Source organism: Cinclus cinclus, chromosome 15, assembly GCF_963662255.1.
Source record: "Cinclus cinclus chromosome 15, bCinCin1.1, whole genome shotgun sequence".
In the NCBI taxonomy this organism is placed as follows: Eukaryota; Metazoa; Chordata; class Aves; order Passeriformes; family Cinclidae; genus Cinclus; species Cinclus cinclus.
The window spans coordinates 13,290,491-13,305,719 of record NC_085060.1 but is presented as its reverse complement, the minus strand read 5'-3'; the positions used below and the strand labels follow the sequence as shown (position 1 = coordinate 13,305,719).

The 15,229-nt window shown below is 38.9% G+C and overlaps 1 protein-coding gene across 1 annotated transcript in view; it reads left to right on the top strand.

The window, feature by feature from the left end:
* The window catches only part of AMMECR1 (AMMECR nuclear protein 1), a 98,052-nt gene extending 83,313 nt beyond the window's left edge, over positions 1-14,739 (top strand). The window contains 3 exon segments of the mRNA XM_062503020.1: positions 6,311-6,401; positions 8,055-8,151; positions 10,358-14,739. Coding sequence (XP_062359004.1) covers positions 6,311-6,401; positions 8,055-8,151; positions 10,358-10,472 — 303 coding nt within the window. The 3' untranslated portion in view covers positions 10,473-14,739.
* Positions 14,740-15,229: the final 490 nt, after the last annotated feature.

Below are 15,229 nucleotides of genomic sequence, written 5' to 3'. Positions count from 1 at the left end.
CCTCTTTGAATCTGTTTTTGAGTGGACATAAGAAAAATGTTGAAATGGGCATAGAATAGCAGACATTATAATGCCAGAGACACCACAGAGCTACAGTATTTCCCTTTAATAATAACTTAGCCGAAGTATTTAGAACTTCTTAGGAAAAAAAGTGGCTTTCTGTTGTATTTAGACAATAAAAATATATATTGAATAGAAACTGCTGTCTCCATAGGAGGGTATCAGCAGTAACCTCAGCATTATGAATTTTACAGTAGCTGAAAATTAACAGATGTGTTTCCTGTTCACCTCATAGTAACAAGTGCTTTTTAACTTCTGATGTGTAATTTTAAATTGAGATGAATCCAGGTTTTCTTTGGGGTTTATGAGCATTTTCACCATAATCAGAAATACTCATTTTTAATGTAATATCAGACCAAAAATAGATCTTAGCAAAAGTTGTGCCTACATTCTCACCAAGAAGCTTTTACAGAGTAGTCTGCCTTATCATTGAGCCATTTGACACTTTAAACAGTATTTTCAAGTAATCAAACACTGACTATTGTTATTAAAGCAAGAAATCAGAATGGTAGAATTTTTCTCCTCTATTAGGTTGGCTTCTGGTAGCCAGCACTGTGATGTTGTGAATTTCATTTATTATCATTTATTAAAAATCAGACTGTGAATACACTCATAAAATGTGAAGTGCATAATAAAATAGCATTTAGCTCTTTGCAAGCCATAGTCTATAAATATTACTAGGTGCTGTTTCATCATCTTAATAATAAACTTCTAAAGTGACCCAAGTATTCATCCTTAAGGAATAGCTGAAAGCAAAGCCTGAGTTCAAAAATACACTTTTCCTTGGAAAGAATGGTTTTAGCTTTGTTCCTTGAGTGACTGCTGATTCATAACTAATACTGTATGAAAAAAGGAGGCTTTTACTTTCTATGCCCTTTCTATATGTTGCTACAGAACTTGTGAGAGCATAACAACAGTGTAAGTAAGCATAATGCAGAACTCTAGTGTTTCTGAATTCTGATTGATTTTATGGATTCTTACAGTTGTTATTATTGGAAAGCCCTGACTTACAAGGGAAGAATGCAGGGGTGAAAAGTATGAAAGACCTTGTGCTGCTTAGTTGGTCTCTCCTATTTCACACTCCTATTTTCTATTGATAAGTTTTTAAAACTCTTTGTAAATTCCTACAGTTCTAAGAAGTGGTCACAAACTAGGTTTCCATGCAAAAGGGCCCAGAGGAGGGGGGGGTGACATATAAATAGGAGATTATAAAATTTGTAATTGTTAGTCCTTAAAGTAATGATTCATCACTGTGTGTACCTGGCAGTGAGATAGCTTATGTCACCCATGTGTCTTTTAAGGGAGATGCAGTTATGCAATATTAATGGCAAAAGGACATTTCAGGATATCTGGAGTATGATGTAAAGAGAGATTCTGCGTCTTTCATCTCCTGTCATGCTGAGATCATCCTGAAAAACACTGGCCTAATTAGGAGTCCCTCTTTTGTAGGTGTGCTACTGAAGATCTCATGGGAGCCAGGTCAGCAATTTGCTGACACAAGTCACAATATTTCAAAATTGCCAATTCAGACAGCTCAGTGCTCTGAGGGGCTTAGAGTCTGAAGACAGCTCAGGACTGTCTTTTCTGTCCTGAAGCAGCGTGGTGGATGTTTTCTCACATTAAGGAATTACCTTCCCAAACTAAATAAATGAATAGTTCAGCTGTAAAAAGCAATGTGAGATCGTTTTGCAGTAGAAACTTCCATCAAGTACACAGGAGATGTGTGTGAATTCACTGCTGTTAGTTCCCACATGACTTCTTAAATGGCTGCATTTTCACCTTTTATAAATCTTTTAAGGGCCACTTCAATGCCATGTTCACAAGGATGCTTCCTAAAATGCAACTGAGCATTCTTACGTACCTGTGACTTTGTCTAAATTGCAGTGCTGAACAGATGTAGGGCTTTGAAAGGAGAGTGTGAGACCTGCATCTCCAGTTCTGCTTCACAGAACCCATGAGAGACTGCTGTGGTCTTGCTGCTGGAGTGGAATTGTACAGCCTTTCCACCTCAGAGAAATGGACAGCATGAAAAATTCGAAGATACAGGGTTTTTTGTTGATTCTATTGTTTGACTTTTTTTTAAAGGTCAGACAGGAGAGGACTAGTTACAAGGCAAATAATAAAGACCCCTTATTTTTAAACACACGTGCTATTGATAGCAGTCATTCCTTCCCTACATTAATTCAGATCAGCTAACTCAGATCCTCTCCCCATTTTTTATTAGAAGATCCTAAAGCATTGCAATTGTATACAATTAAAACAATCAACCTTTTGGCTAGACTTGAGCAGTAGCTCTTCCTTAAAATACCTTGGAAGAGGTCTTTGCCCCGAAATTGCTTTCTTCAGTAAAGTAAAATCTGCAGAATTGTACATGCTGTCTTGATAGAAAAGGCCTTTAGCCTGTGTGCACTGGTTTAAATATTAGCTTAAATCGTTGTAGCCAGTTATGTTGACTGAAAGGTGGCTTTTCATTGTTGACAAAGTGGATATATTCAAGTGCACTTCCTGCCTGCAAGTGCAGTGACCCCAGTGGCTCTCAGCTTCTGTTCTGTAGAACTGAGAAGAAAGTCTGGATCTCAGTATGTTATTCTCTTTGGACAATATTCAGTGATTCCATGTATGTAAATGAATGTTTATGCTTGACATGAAGTAGAGAACAAACCTCCTGAGGAGTCTTGCCTCTGTTGTAGTATTTGGATGCTACTGGAGATGGTGAGAAAGAAGCCAGCATATTTGCTGCAAATGTGGGGCTACAAAGCTGTAAAATTCAGCTAATACAAAGGGAGATCAGCTTCAAGAAAGTAGCAGTAACCACTTAATCTGAAGGTTTCCATTTCCAGAAACATTTGTGTACAGCTATTTCCACAGTATTGGTCAGGTAAACAGAGGGGAAAGTCACTGTTCTGTGGTGTCATAAGGAATACTGTGCTAGTTCTACGCCAGCATTTTTGTTGGATAACATTTCTAGGTTGCTGCAGAGATTGAGCTGACAAATGAGGGGCTATCCCTAACCCAGAGCAGAGTGCCACAGTGCCACTGGCATGTGGGCATGAGCTGCCTGGTGGGTCTGGGGTGCAGGAGAACGCAGGAAATGAGTGGAAAAAAGGGAGTAGGCTGATGCTTGTTCCTGACACAGGGGGTGTTGCAGTTCTCCAGCTCTGGAGTATTCCATGTGGATTTCCTGTAATAGGCTCTTTGTTACCTGCTTTAATGTATTTCTGAGCAACTGTTTTACGATTGGTTAATCTTAAAACTAATTAGTGGTAATTGCATGCAAATCGCTTACAGATTTCAGTGCAGTAGATATAACCAAACAGAACAATTATTGGATATCATTTACTGCACAGTGGAGTCCACAGAAACTTGGATGTCAGCAAGGCCTGATGTTTAGGTGCTTATCCAAATAATAAGAATAATGTAATTTCTTCCTCTCTGTATGGTTGGAGAGTCAGTCCAAGAGGAACAAATTAGTGAGCTGTGTTTGGAGTCTTGGGGCAGAACAGTCCATCAGGAGAGCTGCTTTGGCTGTGGTGTTAGAGGGCATTTTTTTCTTAGATACATAGAGAAAGGTGTTGTGGGCAGTGATCTGGCAAGTGCCATAGGCACTTGGCAAAAAAAAAGTGGCATGTACGTGTTTTCTCTCATCCCAAGGTGTATGAGAATAAAGAATTAATTAAAAAAATGTGTATAAATGAATATTAATGTGCTTAAATACACAACAGAGTCTGAACTTTTATAAAGGTCATTTCAGAAGTAAAATAATGTAGTTTAATGCAATCTTTAGATCTAATGAAAGGTCTATTAATTTAATTAGTATTGTCACGGAATCTAATTGTAGGTAGCCTCTGGCCACTTACACAACTGATCAGAGAGTTTATATCTACAAGTACCACTTATATAAGACACAGTATTTCATGCTCTGTAACCCCATAGAAATATTTCTATTGGCAAAGATTGTTTTTTGCCTGAGTCTCTCTCCTTATCTTGCATTCCTCTCCCAATAGCAACAATTGAAATAGATTCCTATCCACGTGGGAGGCTGAAGCAGCAATTGTGTGGTCCCTTTTCAGCTCCAGAGGATACCTGTAGGCAGTCATTTCCCTAATAAGTGGTAATAGGTGAGACAGAACTCCAGCTCCATCTGCACAAGATTGTTTTGTTTTTCTAAGCTTCACAGACAGATGCTGTTCTACAGAATGCTGCCTGTAGTGTATCAGTATTTTTAGTGTATTTAGTATTTTTAGAGAAGCAGACCCAAGGCTGTGTAGGAAGGTGTGTGCTGGTCCTCATAGCAGGGCAGTTAATGCCTTCCACAGACCCAGCCCTCACCCTCCTATCTTGGAGAGGGCTATTTTGGAAAATCTCACAGAAGTTTACATCAGTTGATGCAAACCAGTCTCTTGAGGAAGTCAAAATAAATTCCACATTCTGCCCATGCCAGTCTTAGTGTGGATCAATTTTATTTTTCTTGTGTGTGGCTTCCATTTATTCAACTCAAGCCTAGTAGCTGGAGTTGAACAATGAAAAGCTGTTTGTCCTGCTCAGTTAAGCAGTTTGAACTCATGCTCCACAGGATGCTATGAAATTTTCCCCTGCTGCACATACCTTTTTCTCTACAGACATGGGCCTGAAAGTCCATTAAAATGGTTAACTAGAAATATCCACATACTTAATACTAAACTAGTGCTCCTGGTTAGTTGCTCGTGAATATTAGGTTGTCACTGTTATGCAGAATACTTGTGTAGCATTTAGAATCTCATATTCTGCAGAATTTAAATATGTGCAAACCCTGGAAATAGTTAATCTTAGTATTGAATATACAGTTGCAAAATCACCAGGTGCAGAAACTTACTGGTTTGGGCATAAACTCTGTTGGCTTTTTTCAGCTTCTAACATAGTTTCATTTTACTTTCAGGCCCTTGGGCTCATAATTATACCTTCTGAGTATACAGATTTGGCCTCTCTAGTGATTATATATATATATATCTATGTAATGAAAGTTGGGGTTTAGGTTTGTTAATGAAATAACATGTTAAAAGTTGCAGTGAATTAAATTCATTAGTCACAAAGTTACATTTTTCCTGTTTATGAACAATATTAAATTCATAGGGAAAAATGTTTGTGGCCATGACCAGCCAGAAGAGACTCTTCCTCCCATTTCCCCTGCTTATATCATATATAAAAAGTCTTAATATAAGCAAATATGTTAATTGAAGAAAAGTGGTAGAGCTTGTAAATATTGCTTATTTGTTTCTTGACTGCCCTGTAGTTAAAGTAGGCAAAGTAAGTAAATTGTCACTGGAGAAGCTGTTACAGCATTTTTTGATTAAATTTGTGTCTACAAGGATGTGCCACACCAAACAATGCAGTGTTGGGACCTTTGGATTCAAATGGAAATAACATCTTGGTTATGTGGGCATAAAAATGTCCATCTAATAATGCTTTGTGTTTGTGCACAGAATTCAAAAGCAACTGAAAACCTTCTGGCAATGAAATATCTTTTATGGCCTGATCCAGTGCAGGTACTCTCCACAGAATGACTGTAACCTGAAAATGGGGGCTTTAACAATGCCCTGGAAAGGTGTCCAGTCTCTTTGTTATTTTTTTTCCCCAATATTTTTGGCATTTTGATTTTTATCTTCATCCAGCTCCTTGGTATTAGTTATCTTGGTTTTTGTGCTGTCATTTTGTCACTTTACAGTTCTTAGTAGCACAGAAATAGGAGTTTGAGGCTGGGTACTTTGTAATATATTTCTGTTTCTTCCTCATACATGAGGAGAACTTTTGAAGGCTCCAGGCTTGAGTCCATAGTGTGACAAGTCTTTGATCGTTCAGTTGCTGCTTTGAACATAATTAATGCTCTTAATTGAAGCCTCATTAGATTTGGCAGCTGTTTTGCCTGCAGATTATGGCTGGTAACCAGGTGATTTTATCAGCCACAACAATGGTGACAGTGTCAGAGGAGACAGAACAACTTTTGCTCCTCACCTGGATTTCCTCCAGCCCAGGAATGAAGCTCCATGGTGGGGAGGAGAGGAACATCCTGTGTACCTGTGCTGCTGCTCAGCTTTCGTGGCTGTAAGTGAACACCTCTCAAAAAGATGACACCTACTGCAGTGCCACCTCCTGAGACTCTGTGTGAAATGCTGTTAACCACTGAAAGGTTCATGTTTGGGGTTTTACCGTGTCAGAAAGCTGTTGTATCTTTTCTCTGGTAATGTATACTAATGAAGCTGCCAATCTCTTGCAGGTGGGTGTACATGGCATTAGAATAGAATTCATCAACGAGAAAGGATCAAAGCGCACGGCCACCTACTTACCAGAGGTTGCAAAGGAGCAAGGTCATTGTTGCACTTTATTTCATATGATCTGGTGAAGAATTTAAACATACCTGTAAATCTAAAATGCAATATTTGACCTTGCACTGATGTCAGATGATGGAGCAGTATTTAATTGTAAGAAGACTCTTATATAAAATGCCAATTACATGCCTGTGTCAGTCTCCTAGAGGGATTCAGTAAAATGTAGCTGTTTTTTAAGCCAGTCATAAATGCAGCATAGCTACAGGAAAATAAAAGGTGGAGGGGTGATACAATGCTGTCAGCCAGGCTAACAGTTGTTAAAAGCTGCCAATTTCTGTGTGGCTGCTAGGTTGGGGTATAAGGGAGATGCAAAAGCCCTGCTAAATGTTGGGATAGTTGGACAATTATCTTAACAGTGATTTATTCCTGAGTTCCTGGTGATCAAGTTGTTCTTCTGTTAGGTACTTTCTGCTAGTACTCAATTCCTGTTACAAATACTGACTTCACAGGGTTTTTAATGGATGGAAAGAAATTATTTTGTACTTCCATATTGAAAATAATGTTGTTAAAAGTCTCTTTTAATAGAGGCACAGACTTAAGTTTGTGCACTTAAAAAACTAGAGTATGTTTTGTTGAACAGTCTTTAGCTGAGTCTGAGCTCTCAATATGTTTTTTTTATTTCCAAGTGTGTCTCAGTCTGTCTCAATCCTTTACAGTTTGTGTTACTGCTGCTTTTTTTTTTTTCCTTTTATATACAAGTTTGTCTACAAAGGGTTCAGCTGGTATCTTTACTGAGAATTCTTTTTAATTGATAATTCTGTTTCCAGATAATTTCTTAAAAGTCTAGAGGTGTTCCAAGCTTTTTGTAAAATTCAGGAATTCTGGGGGGAATGTGTCTAAATTTCTGAATAGTTTAGTAGACCATGAATTGCCACCTGATTCTTCAAAGCCTCCAGAACTACTCAGTTGTATTTTGTATGTGACCGAATTGACTGTGATTTTTGCAGGTTTTTTAATGTAACCATGTGACTGATTATTGCATCTTTAGGAAATAGCATGTCTGACAGCTATTTAAAATATGAGAGTTCTTAAATAATTAGGAGGTTTGGATAGCATGAAGATTTTATTGAGAACAGTAATGAATCTATATTTTTAATCCATCACTTCCTTTATTATCCAGACACATATAATATATAGTTGTTCTAAAATCAGCCATATGTCTTTAAAGTGAAGTGATATTTATGAAGAAGTCTGATCTCACTTTCTCCACACGTGTTCAACTAATAATTATTTTAAATGTTATACAGAAATTCAGTTTTCCATATTGTCATAACAATTTATAATGTCTAAAGTGACTGTGATACATGATCGTACCTGAATGTTTTGGAAAAGTTCAGTTTTGTGTCATACACCCAGTCTAGGACACTTGGGTCGAATGGGGTCACTTTTAATATATTTCAACTGTGAGATTAAAAATATATGTTGTTTGTAGAGTGAGCTGTGTGTGTAAAGAAATCTTAAATGTGGTATTTCCTTCAGCTGCTCTGTAGTAGGGAAGACTGTTTTGGTTTATCCCAGATGCCAGCAGAGCCCTTGTGCTCTCAACAGCACCACACACTGTACTGTGCTTTTGCAACATCTGTTCCTGCTGCTTCATTTCTCACTAATTTGTGCTACTGTAAAATTCAACAGGATGGGACCACATTCAAACGATAGATTCCTTGTTGAGGAAAGGAGGCTACAAAGCTCCAATTACTAATGAATTCAGGAAAACAATAAAGCTAACCAGGTATGCACTGGGATACTGCACATAGCCCTGTTGGGAGGTGCTCCTTCCTGGTAAGTGCTCCTGCAGATGGTGATGGTAAACTCTCCTGGATGTATCATTGCTGATTGCTTTGTTTCCACAAGAGCAGTACAAACTCGGGGGGAGCTTTGCACAGGGATGGGTGGCACTAAGCAAGGAGTAAGAGGCAGCTGTTCACTACCAGGGTACCTGTTCAATAGCAGGGTACCTGGCAGAGTACCTGCACTTTTGAGTTGATAACTGCATGTTCACAGCAGTGTTTTAGCTCTGGCTTCTCACAGAGGATTTTTTGGCTGTAGTGGGTGTCCAGGCCTGTGGACAGGGATTACTTGCTCTTCTTAGATTTATTTGGGCAGGTGGTGTGTGGTGGGGCTGCTGTTGTATTGTCCTGGAGGCCCCTCAGATCCCTAATTTGCTGGACTGCTAGAGAAAGCTTTGGGTTATGCCCTGTGGAGTGCAAGTTTCCTTAATCTTAGGGTGGGAGACATGACAGCCAGTGTACTAGGGAAACTATGTCAGGGTATTCCCAGGAGTGGGGAGAAAAAAATCTGGGACAAACTGGTTTAGAGCCTCATTTTAATAATTTATTGTCATACATGGAAATATCTATTGGAGGAGTAAGGGCTTTTAACTTCTTTTTCAAGACTTCTGAATGGGACTAAACATCCTGTGTGTGAAGAAAGCTTTAGACTGATGAGTCTGTCAGTCCCTTCAGGTTCACACCCAGCAGTTCTGGCCATGTTTTGAAAGAGAGAGCTGAACAGTAGTCACCCTTCTAGCACACAGAAGTCAGAAGGGGTCTGGAATGCAGAGGGGTCAGCAGCTGGGGATTCTCTGCCATCTGCAGAGCTGTGCAGGGGCTCTGCAGCTGCCCAGTCATGCACAGCCAGCTGTTATCTGCAGAGCCCCTCGTTGTTTCTGTAGGGTGGGAATTCTGTTTGCTGTGTGCCACGGACCATCCCCATGGATTCCAGAAGAGCTGCTGCTTTCTCAGCAAGGCCCAGCAGCTACTGGTTCCTTGTATTCCTCACTGTCAAACAATCTGATGCAGGTGTATTCAGAATATGGGTTGTCAGGACCTGGATTGTGCTTTTAGTCGCCGAGAGCTTGGTGATGTTCTTGTGTGGGAGCATTCTTCATTATTTTCCAACTGACTTGAGAGTCAGGAGAGGTCCCAGTTGAGTGGAAGCTGGCAAATGTTGTATTTGGAAGAAGGAAGACCCTTGTTACTACAGGCCTGCCAGTCTCACTTAAATGCCTGGGGAAATCAGAGGTGCCTCTCTGTAAGGAGAACATCATACTATAGAGTGTGGCAAGAGGAAAGTGTGACCAAAAATGGTGAAAGGCCTAAAAGGCAAGACTCAGAAGGAGCAGCTGAGGTCACATGTTCTGTTCAGTTTGGAGAGGGCTGAGAAAGACCTCACTTGGGTTTACAGGCTCCTTGGGGAGGCAGTGGAATGGAGCTGCTTATCTCCCCTTTCAGATGACCAGCAGGAGAACACGTGGAAAGGGAATGAAGTTGCCTCAGGGGAAGTTCAGAAGGACAGTAGGAAAATGTTCTTTACTGAGAAGGTAGTCAGGCACTGGAACAAGCTATCCAGGGTCGTGGCTTCAAGCCTGTTGGAGGCCAAGTGGTGTCCAAACAATGCTTTTGACCATATGGTTTTAGTTTTAGGTAGTTGCGTGAGGAGTAGGGAGCTGGACTCTGTTCCTGATGGGTCCTTTCCAACTGGAGATATTCTCTGATTCTAGCCTAAAAAGAATGTAACTACATTAAATGTAGCTGGGATAATTTTAAAAGAAGAATTTAGCAGACAGTTGATACTGATTGTTTAAAAACACCCTAAAAATCTGTAGTGCTTGTTTATGGTTTCTCCTGCTAGGTTTTTGTAGAGAGTTGGCTGAAGAGACAGGACATTCTCTGTTCTGTCTACTTCAACCAACATACTAGGCAACCATTTTTAACAATTCTGTTTGCTTAAAGTGTTTTTTCATAAGCAGTTATGTTGTGATTTGTCATACGATTCAGGAATTGTGGCAGTTCCCCTCTGCAGCTGAAGTCAGTCTTATTCCCAGCATCAGAAGTACAGAGCTCTTTTCACTAAACAAACCAGCAGTGCAGCTTTTCTGGTGCTACTTGCAGCTTGCTGGTAACAGTTCCTGAATTGGCCTCTCTACTCTTTGCCAGGTACCGCAGTGAGAAGATGACGATGAGCTACACAGAATACCTTGCCCATCGTCAGCATCATCACTTCCAGAATGGTATTGGGCACCCCCTTCCAGCATACAACCATTATTCCTGACACTGAGCCGCATGACCAGTCACTGGACCTCTCTGCAGACCTCTTCCCAGGAGACCCTGCCCCTTCCTGGTCTAGCTATCTCTATTACTGTACCATTTTATGATGATAGTTTCCGTTGCCATGTTGAGGCTTCATAATTGGTTCAGCTCATCATGGCAACGGGAGGGAAAACTGCATTACTACAAAGATCCCATACCTTTTTATTATTGATTCACTGCAGATTTTTTTGCAGCTTATACCCTTAGGTTTTTTATGAAAATTTAAATTTCTACTTCATTAACATTGAATTGTATCAATCAAGGCTTTCTGTAACTGTGGATGGAAGGAAGAGTTTAAGGATTGCAGTTAGGGATGCTTTGCTTAGCAAAAAGGCATTCATGGCTTTTGCATTAATGAGTGTGATAGGGAATGAAACATATCAGATTCAGGTATTGAAGTAGACAATTAATTGCATTTTCATAACATTCTTAATGATGTCATGTGTACAATGTCTCACCTTCACAGTAAAGATTCCATGTAGCTCTGTACAGGATTTCCAGATTCAGCACAAACAGCCAGAACACCAAGGCTGACATACTGAATGCTTTTTGGGGATGAAGAGAAGCAACTCATGTACAGCGAGAGGTGATGTTAACATGGCAGCATTTTCAGAATCAAGTGGCATAAATGATAGGGCACAATGCAGTCCAGGAGCCCTTTGTGTCCCATCCTGTGCTGGGAATCATGGGCAGCTGAGGCCTGTCAGGAGAATCCATTTGTCATGAGACTATGCCTTTCTGATGACTCAAATTAGGAGTAACTCAAATTTGTGTCCTAAAATCAGGTTGGTGAGTAGCAGATGTCATATTAGGAAGAAAATGGAGTTAGATTTTAGTGCCTTTGACTATAACATAATTATATACTTATATATAAAATTAATAGAAAACTTGTACTCCAGACATTTTAGCAAACCCTGTTGAGGCTGCTCTGGCATCAGGGTTTTTGGACACTTTATTTTCTCTTTAAAGTGAGATTTATTTTTTTGTTCTTTCATCTGCTTTTGAACTTACTGAGTTTTATCAAGTCATGAATAGTTGGATCAAGTTAACTTTTGTTTAATAAAAGAAAAAGGACTGTTATGAGAGAGCCAGGACAAGTATGCCATAATGTTACATGTTTTCATCTATTGCAGGAATAGTGCTTGAGAGCTGTAAGTACTGTGTAATAATTCTGATACCCTTCCACACAGTAGAAGAAAGAAATCCAATTGGATATTTCCTGCTGTAAAAATAGGATTTAGTAAAAGGTATGTGTGGTCTATTTGCAAGGCCAGTTGATAGAAGGAGCTTACACCTTCCTAATCTGCCTGAGAAAACCACAGAAAGCAGAAATTCCTGTTACTTTGAATAATGAATGTTTGTAAATACATAGATATATAAAAATCAAATAGATAAAACTCAGTTGCTTTAAAATAAATTGGATTAACTGTAAAAGTTTTTAAATAGTGCTTCAAAGTCGGATAAGAATAAATTATGCTCATCCCTTATGTGAGGTTAGGTCTGCCACTAGATTTCTATGGAGGTTCTTGTAGAAGGTCTTTGGTATTCCTTCATCCACAGCATTAATGTCCAAATATTACCATTTTCAGTTGCGATGCCTTAATTTTTAAGCAGAGGGCCTGAAATTTCAGGAGCCAAGAGATGCCAGCCGGAAGCTGCAAAAATGAGATGTTTATACAGAGGCTATTTTGGATGATACTGTTGTCTTGTTTCAACTTGGGGAACACTTTTAGATTAATTAGTCTTCAAGTGGAAATGTGAACAAGTGGCTACCTGATAGAGTTGTGTTGGTTTTTTTTTCTTGCTCTTATAGGGAACCTGAGCACAAACTGAATCATTCTGCTGTGAAAAAAAAGTCATCCAACCCCATCTTTATCTGTCATCTCGTTACAGCTCGCTCGTGCTTCTGCATGAGTTCATTGTTAGAAGTTTTTTAAAAAGATCTATTATATATAAAAATATATATGTATTGAAAGGTGCTAATCAACCTCAAGAAGGTCACGTGACTGGTCATGCGGATCTAAAATCATATCAGATTTTTTAAGAAATCTTCGATATATGCAGATGTTATACAGAATTTCTTACCAGTGTAATAATGATATACTGATGCATAAACAATCCTGCAGGATTTTAAGGACAAGGTCAGCAATACTTCCCACCATGGCTTGGGGGAGAAAAGGATAGTTTTGTCTCCTTTTTGTATACAGCATAATGCACAATGCATTTTTGTCTATCTCTTAGTAGCTGTTGCTTAAAAAATATAGTTCAAGGGTGTTATACAAACTGTAAAGGTGTGCTTTTGAACCGAGCTCATGCCGGACCCTTCTGGACCAGAGTTTTGTATCATTAATTAAAAAACTGTTACAGAGTCTGTGGTCAATCAGATTGTATTTTTATTTTTTTTTTAAGATTGGAATAATCAGTCTACCTACAGTGTTTCTAGGGCACCTACCTCCTCAGCACGCCGTGCTGAACTGCTGCAGATTGTTTCTCTGTAACTGTGGGATTCTTTGTCCCAAACGTGCAGCTCACTGTGACATGCACTGGCACAGAATAGGTCTGTTTGCTTAAAGCTGATCAGCAATTCCTCTCACAGATGTCATTTGTAACTTTTAGCTGTATTGTTGGAGTTAGCTACAGATTTGTTTTCCGTTTGGGGTACTTTATAGAAATTAAGGTACAACCACGTAGCTTATTTCACTGTTTAAGTTGAAATGCTGATTTTTACTTTTTTTTTTTAATGAGCACTACTCAGTTTGCCTAATTCTTTTGAAGAGATTGTTAGGTTGGCTTTCTTTTTTTTTTTTCATTCTCTTGCCTAATGTTCCTAAAAACTCTGTTCTGTAAACTGAGTTATACAACCAAACCATAGACTTGACACGAAGCTGTTACTTGGTGATGCTTCAAGTGTCCTTCCTGCTGCCATCCCAGCAGATGCTGCTCTGGCAGGGGTAGATGCTCCTGTCCTGACCTCAGCCCTGCTCTGGAACCAAGGTGAGCACAGCCCTGGCACACCTGAAGTTTGTATATGGACCTCTAATTGTCTTCAACCGTGTGGGTTTTTGAAATTGTTGTCTGGAGTAGGTTACATCTCTTATGTATGTTAGATCAAACCAAAGAAGCCTCCAGCCATGCCCAAATGCTGCTCCTAAAGCCTGCCTTCCAGTCCTTACAAAATCCCTGCAGGATTAAATGTGTTAACTTTTTTTATTTTTGTACAGTTTCTAACTGATTTTTGCTAGTAATGTTAATTGAATTAAGTTTATTTGGGGAGTCTGAGTATCTCCATTTAAATAAACTGGTGACTTTTGTTTTATGTTAAAAAAAAAAAAATTAAAAAAAAAAAAGAAACCCAAAGTGTGCCTCTCAGATTTAAGGGTTTCTGGTTACATTTATTCTTCAGACCAGCAATGATTCTTTATATACAAAGATATGTTTTCCTCATTTTTTATTACTGTTAAAGAAAAAAAAAATAAAAAAGAAAAACCTCTTTCTTTGCTCTGGACTCAATAATTGCGCTGGTACATAAACGCACTGAGAAAACAAACTTTTGTTTGAAACTTTTGTAACAACTTATGACTGTTTTTGTATCTCAAAGTTGATTCTTTTCAAGATATTTGGATCTAGTTTCTAAGTTATTTTAGTGTTTTATATGTTACAAGAAAAAAAAAAAACAAATTGTTCACCAGCATCTTGAGTTACCTTCAATGCCATGGTGACACACGCTGGGCTGGGAGCTACCTGGAGTAGCTTGTAAGGCCTCAGTCTTTTCCTTCCTCCCTTAGCAACTCAGTTGATTACAGTAATATCACAGATTACCTGAATCCCCTTCTTTCATAACTAGATCCTTCTTCCTTCCACATTTAATTGCTATTAGTGTGAAGAAACTGTTGAAATGGGCATTTTAATATAAGTATGGCTTAAAAAGAGAAAAATGAGGAAAAATTAAAAAAAATGCTAGAAGGTTATCTGTGGGTCTGTGAGATATGGCTGTGGAAAGATATATTGTAGTAGTTTTAACACTATTGTTATTACCTTTTAAATCATTTACCCAATAAAATAAGGAAAAAGAATCACCATTTCTTTTTATGTTTCTCTGCTTGTGTGGCTTGGTCAGTGTTTTTATTGAAGCATTTCTACCTGGTGTTAATGTCAAAGGCTAATAGTGTGTTAGAAATGTTTTCCTGTCTTTCCCTTTTGTCTGCTGTAGGAACAAACTGGGGACAGTACATGCAGCTTTCACTAAACATTCCCAGTGAAATCATCATTTATATCAGCTACATCAGTTATTTATCTCAGTATATTTATCAGTATTTATATCAATTGCCAGTTCAGTTATGTCTGACTTTACACATGGAATTCTGTCCAGGCCTGAGCTCCCTCCTGTGAGAGGCAGATGTGATTTCAATCTTTTGAAGCAAAACTTTGCAGAACCTATTATACTGCTGTCAACAACACAGAAGTGGTACCCCTTACAGCCAGACTGTTCAACAGAACATTGTGCCAATTGTATTGAAGAATCTCTGTCAAAGCAACAATACAGCTGATGCCAAAATCGAGTTGGAGAACTCCAGTACCTCAGTCAAATTCTGGGTGCACTGAGAGACACTTTCTACTGAGTCTGAGTCAAAAGGAGGATAATTCCTGAGACAGCATTCCATCACCCTGGAACTCAGCTCTAAGTTGAGAAGGGCTTTGCCTCATGCTCTCTGAATAATG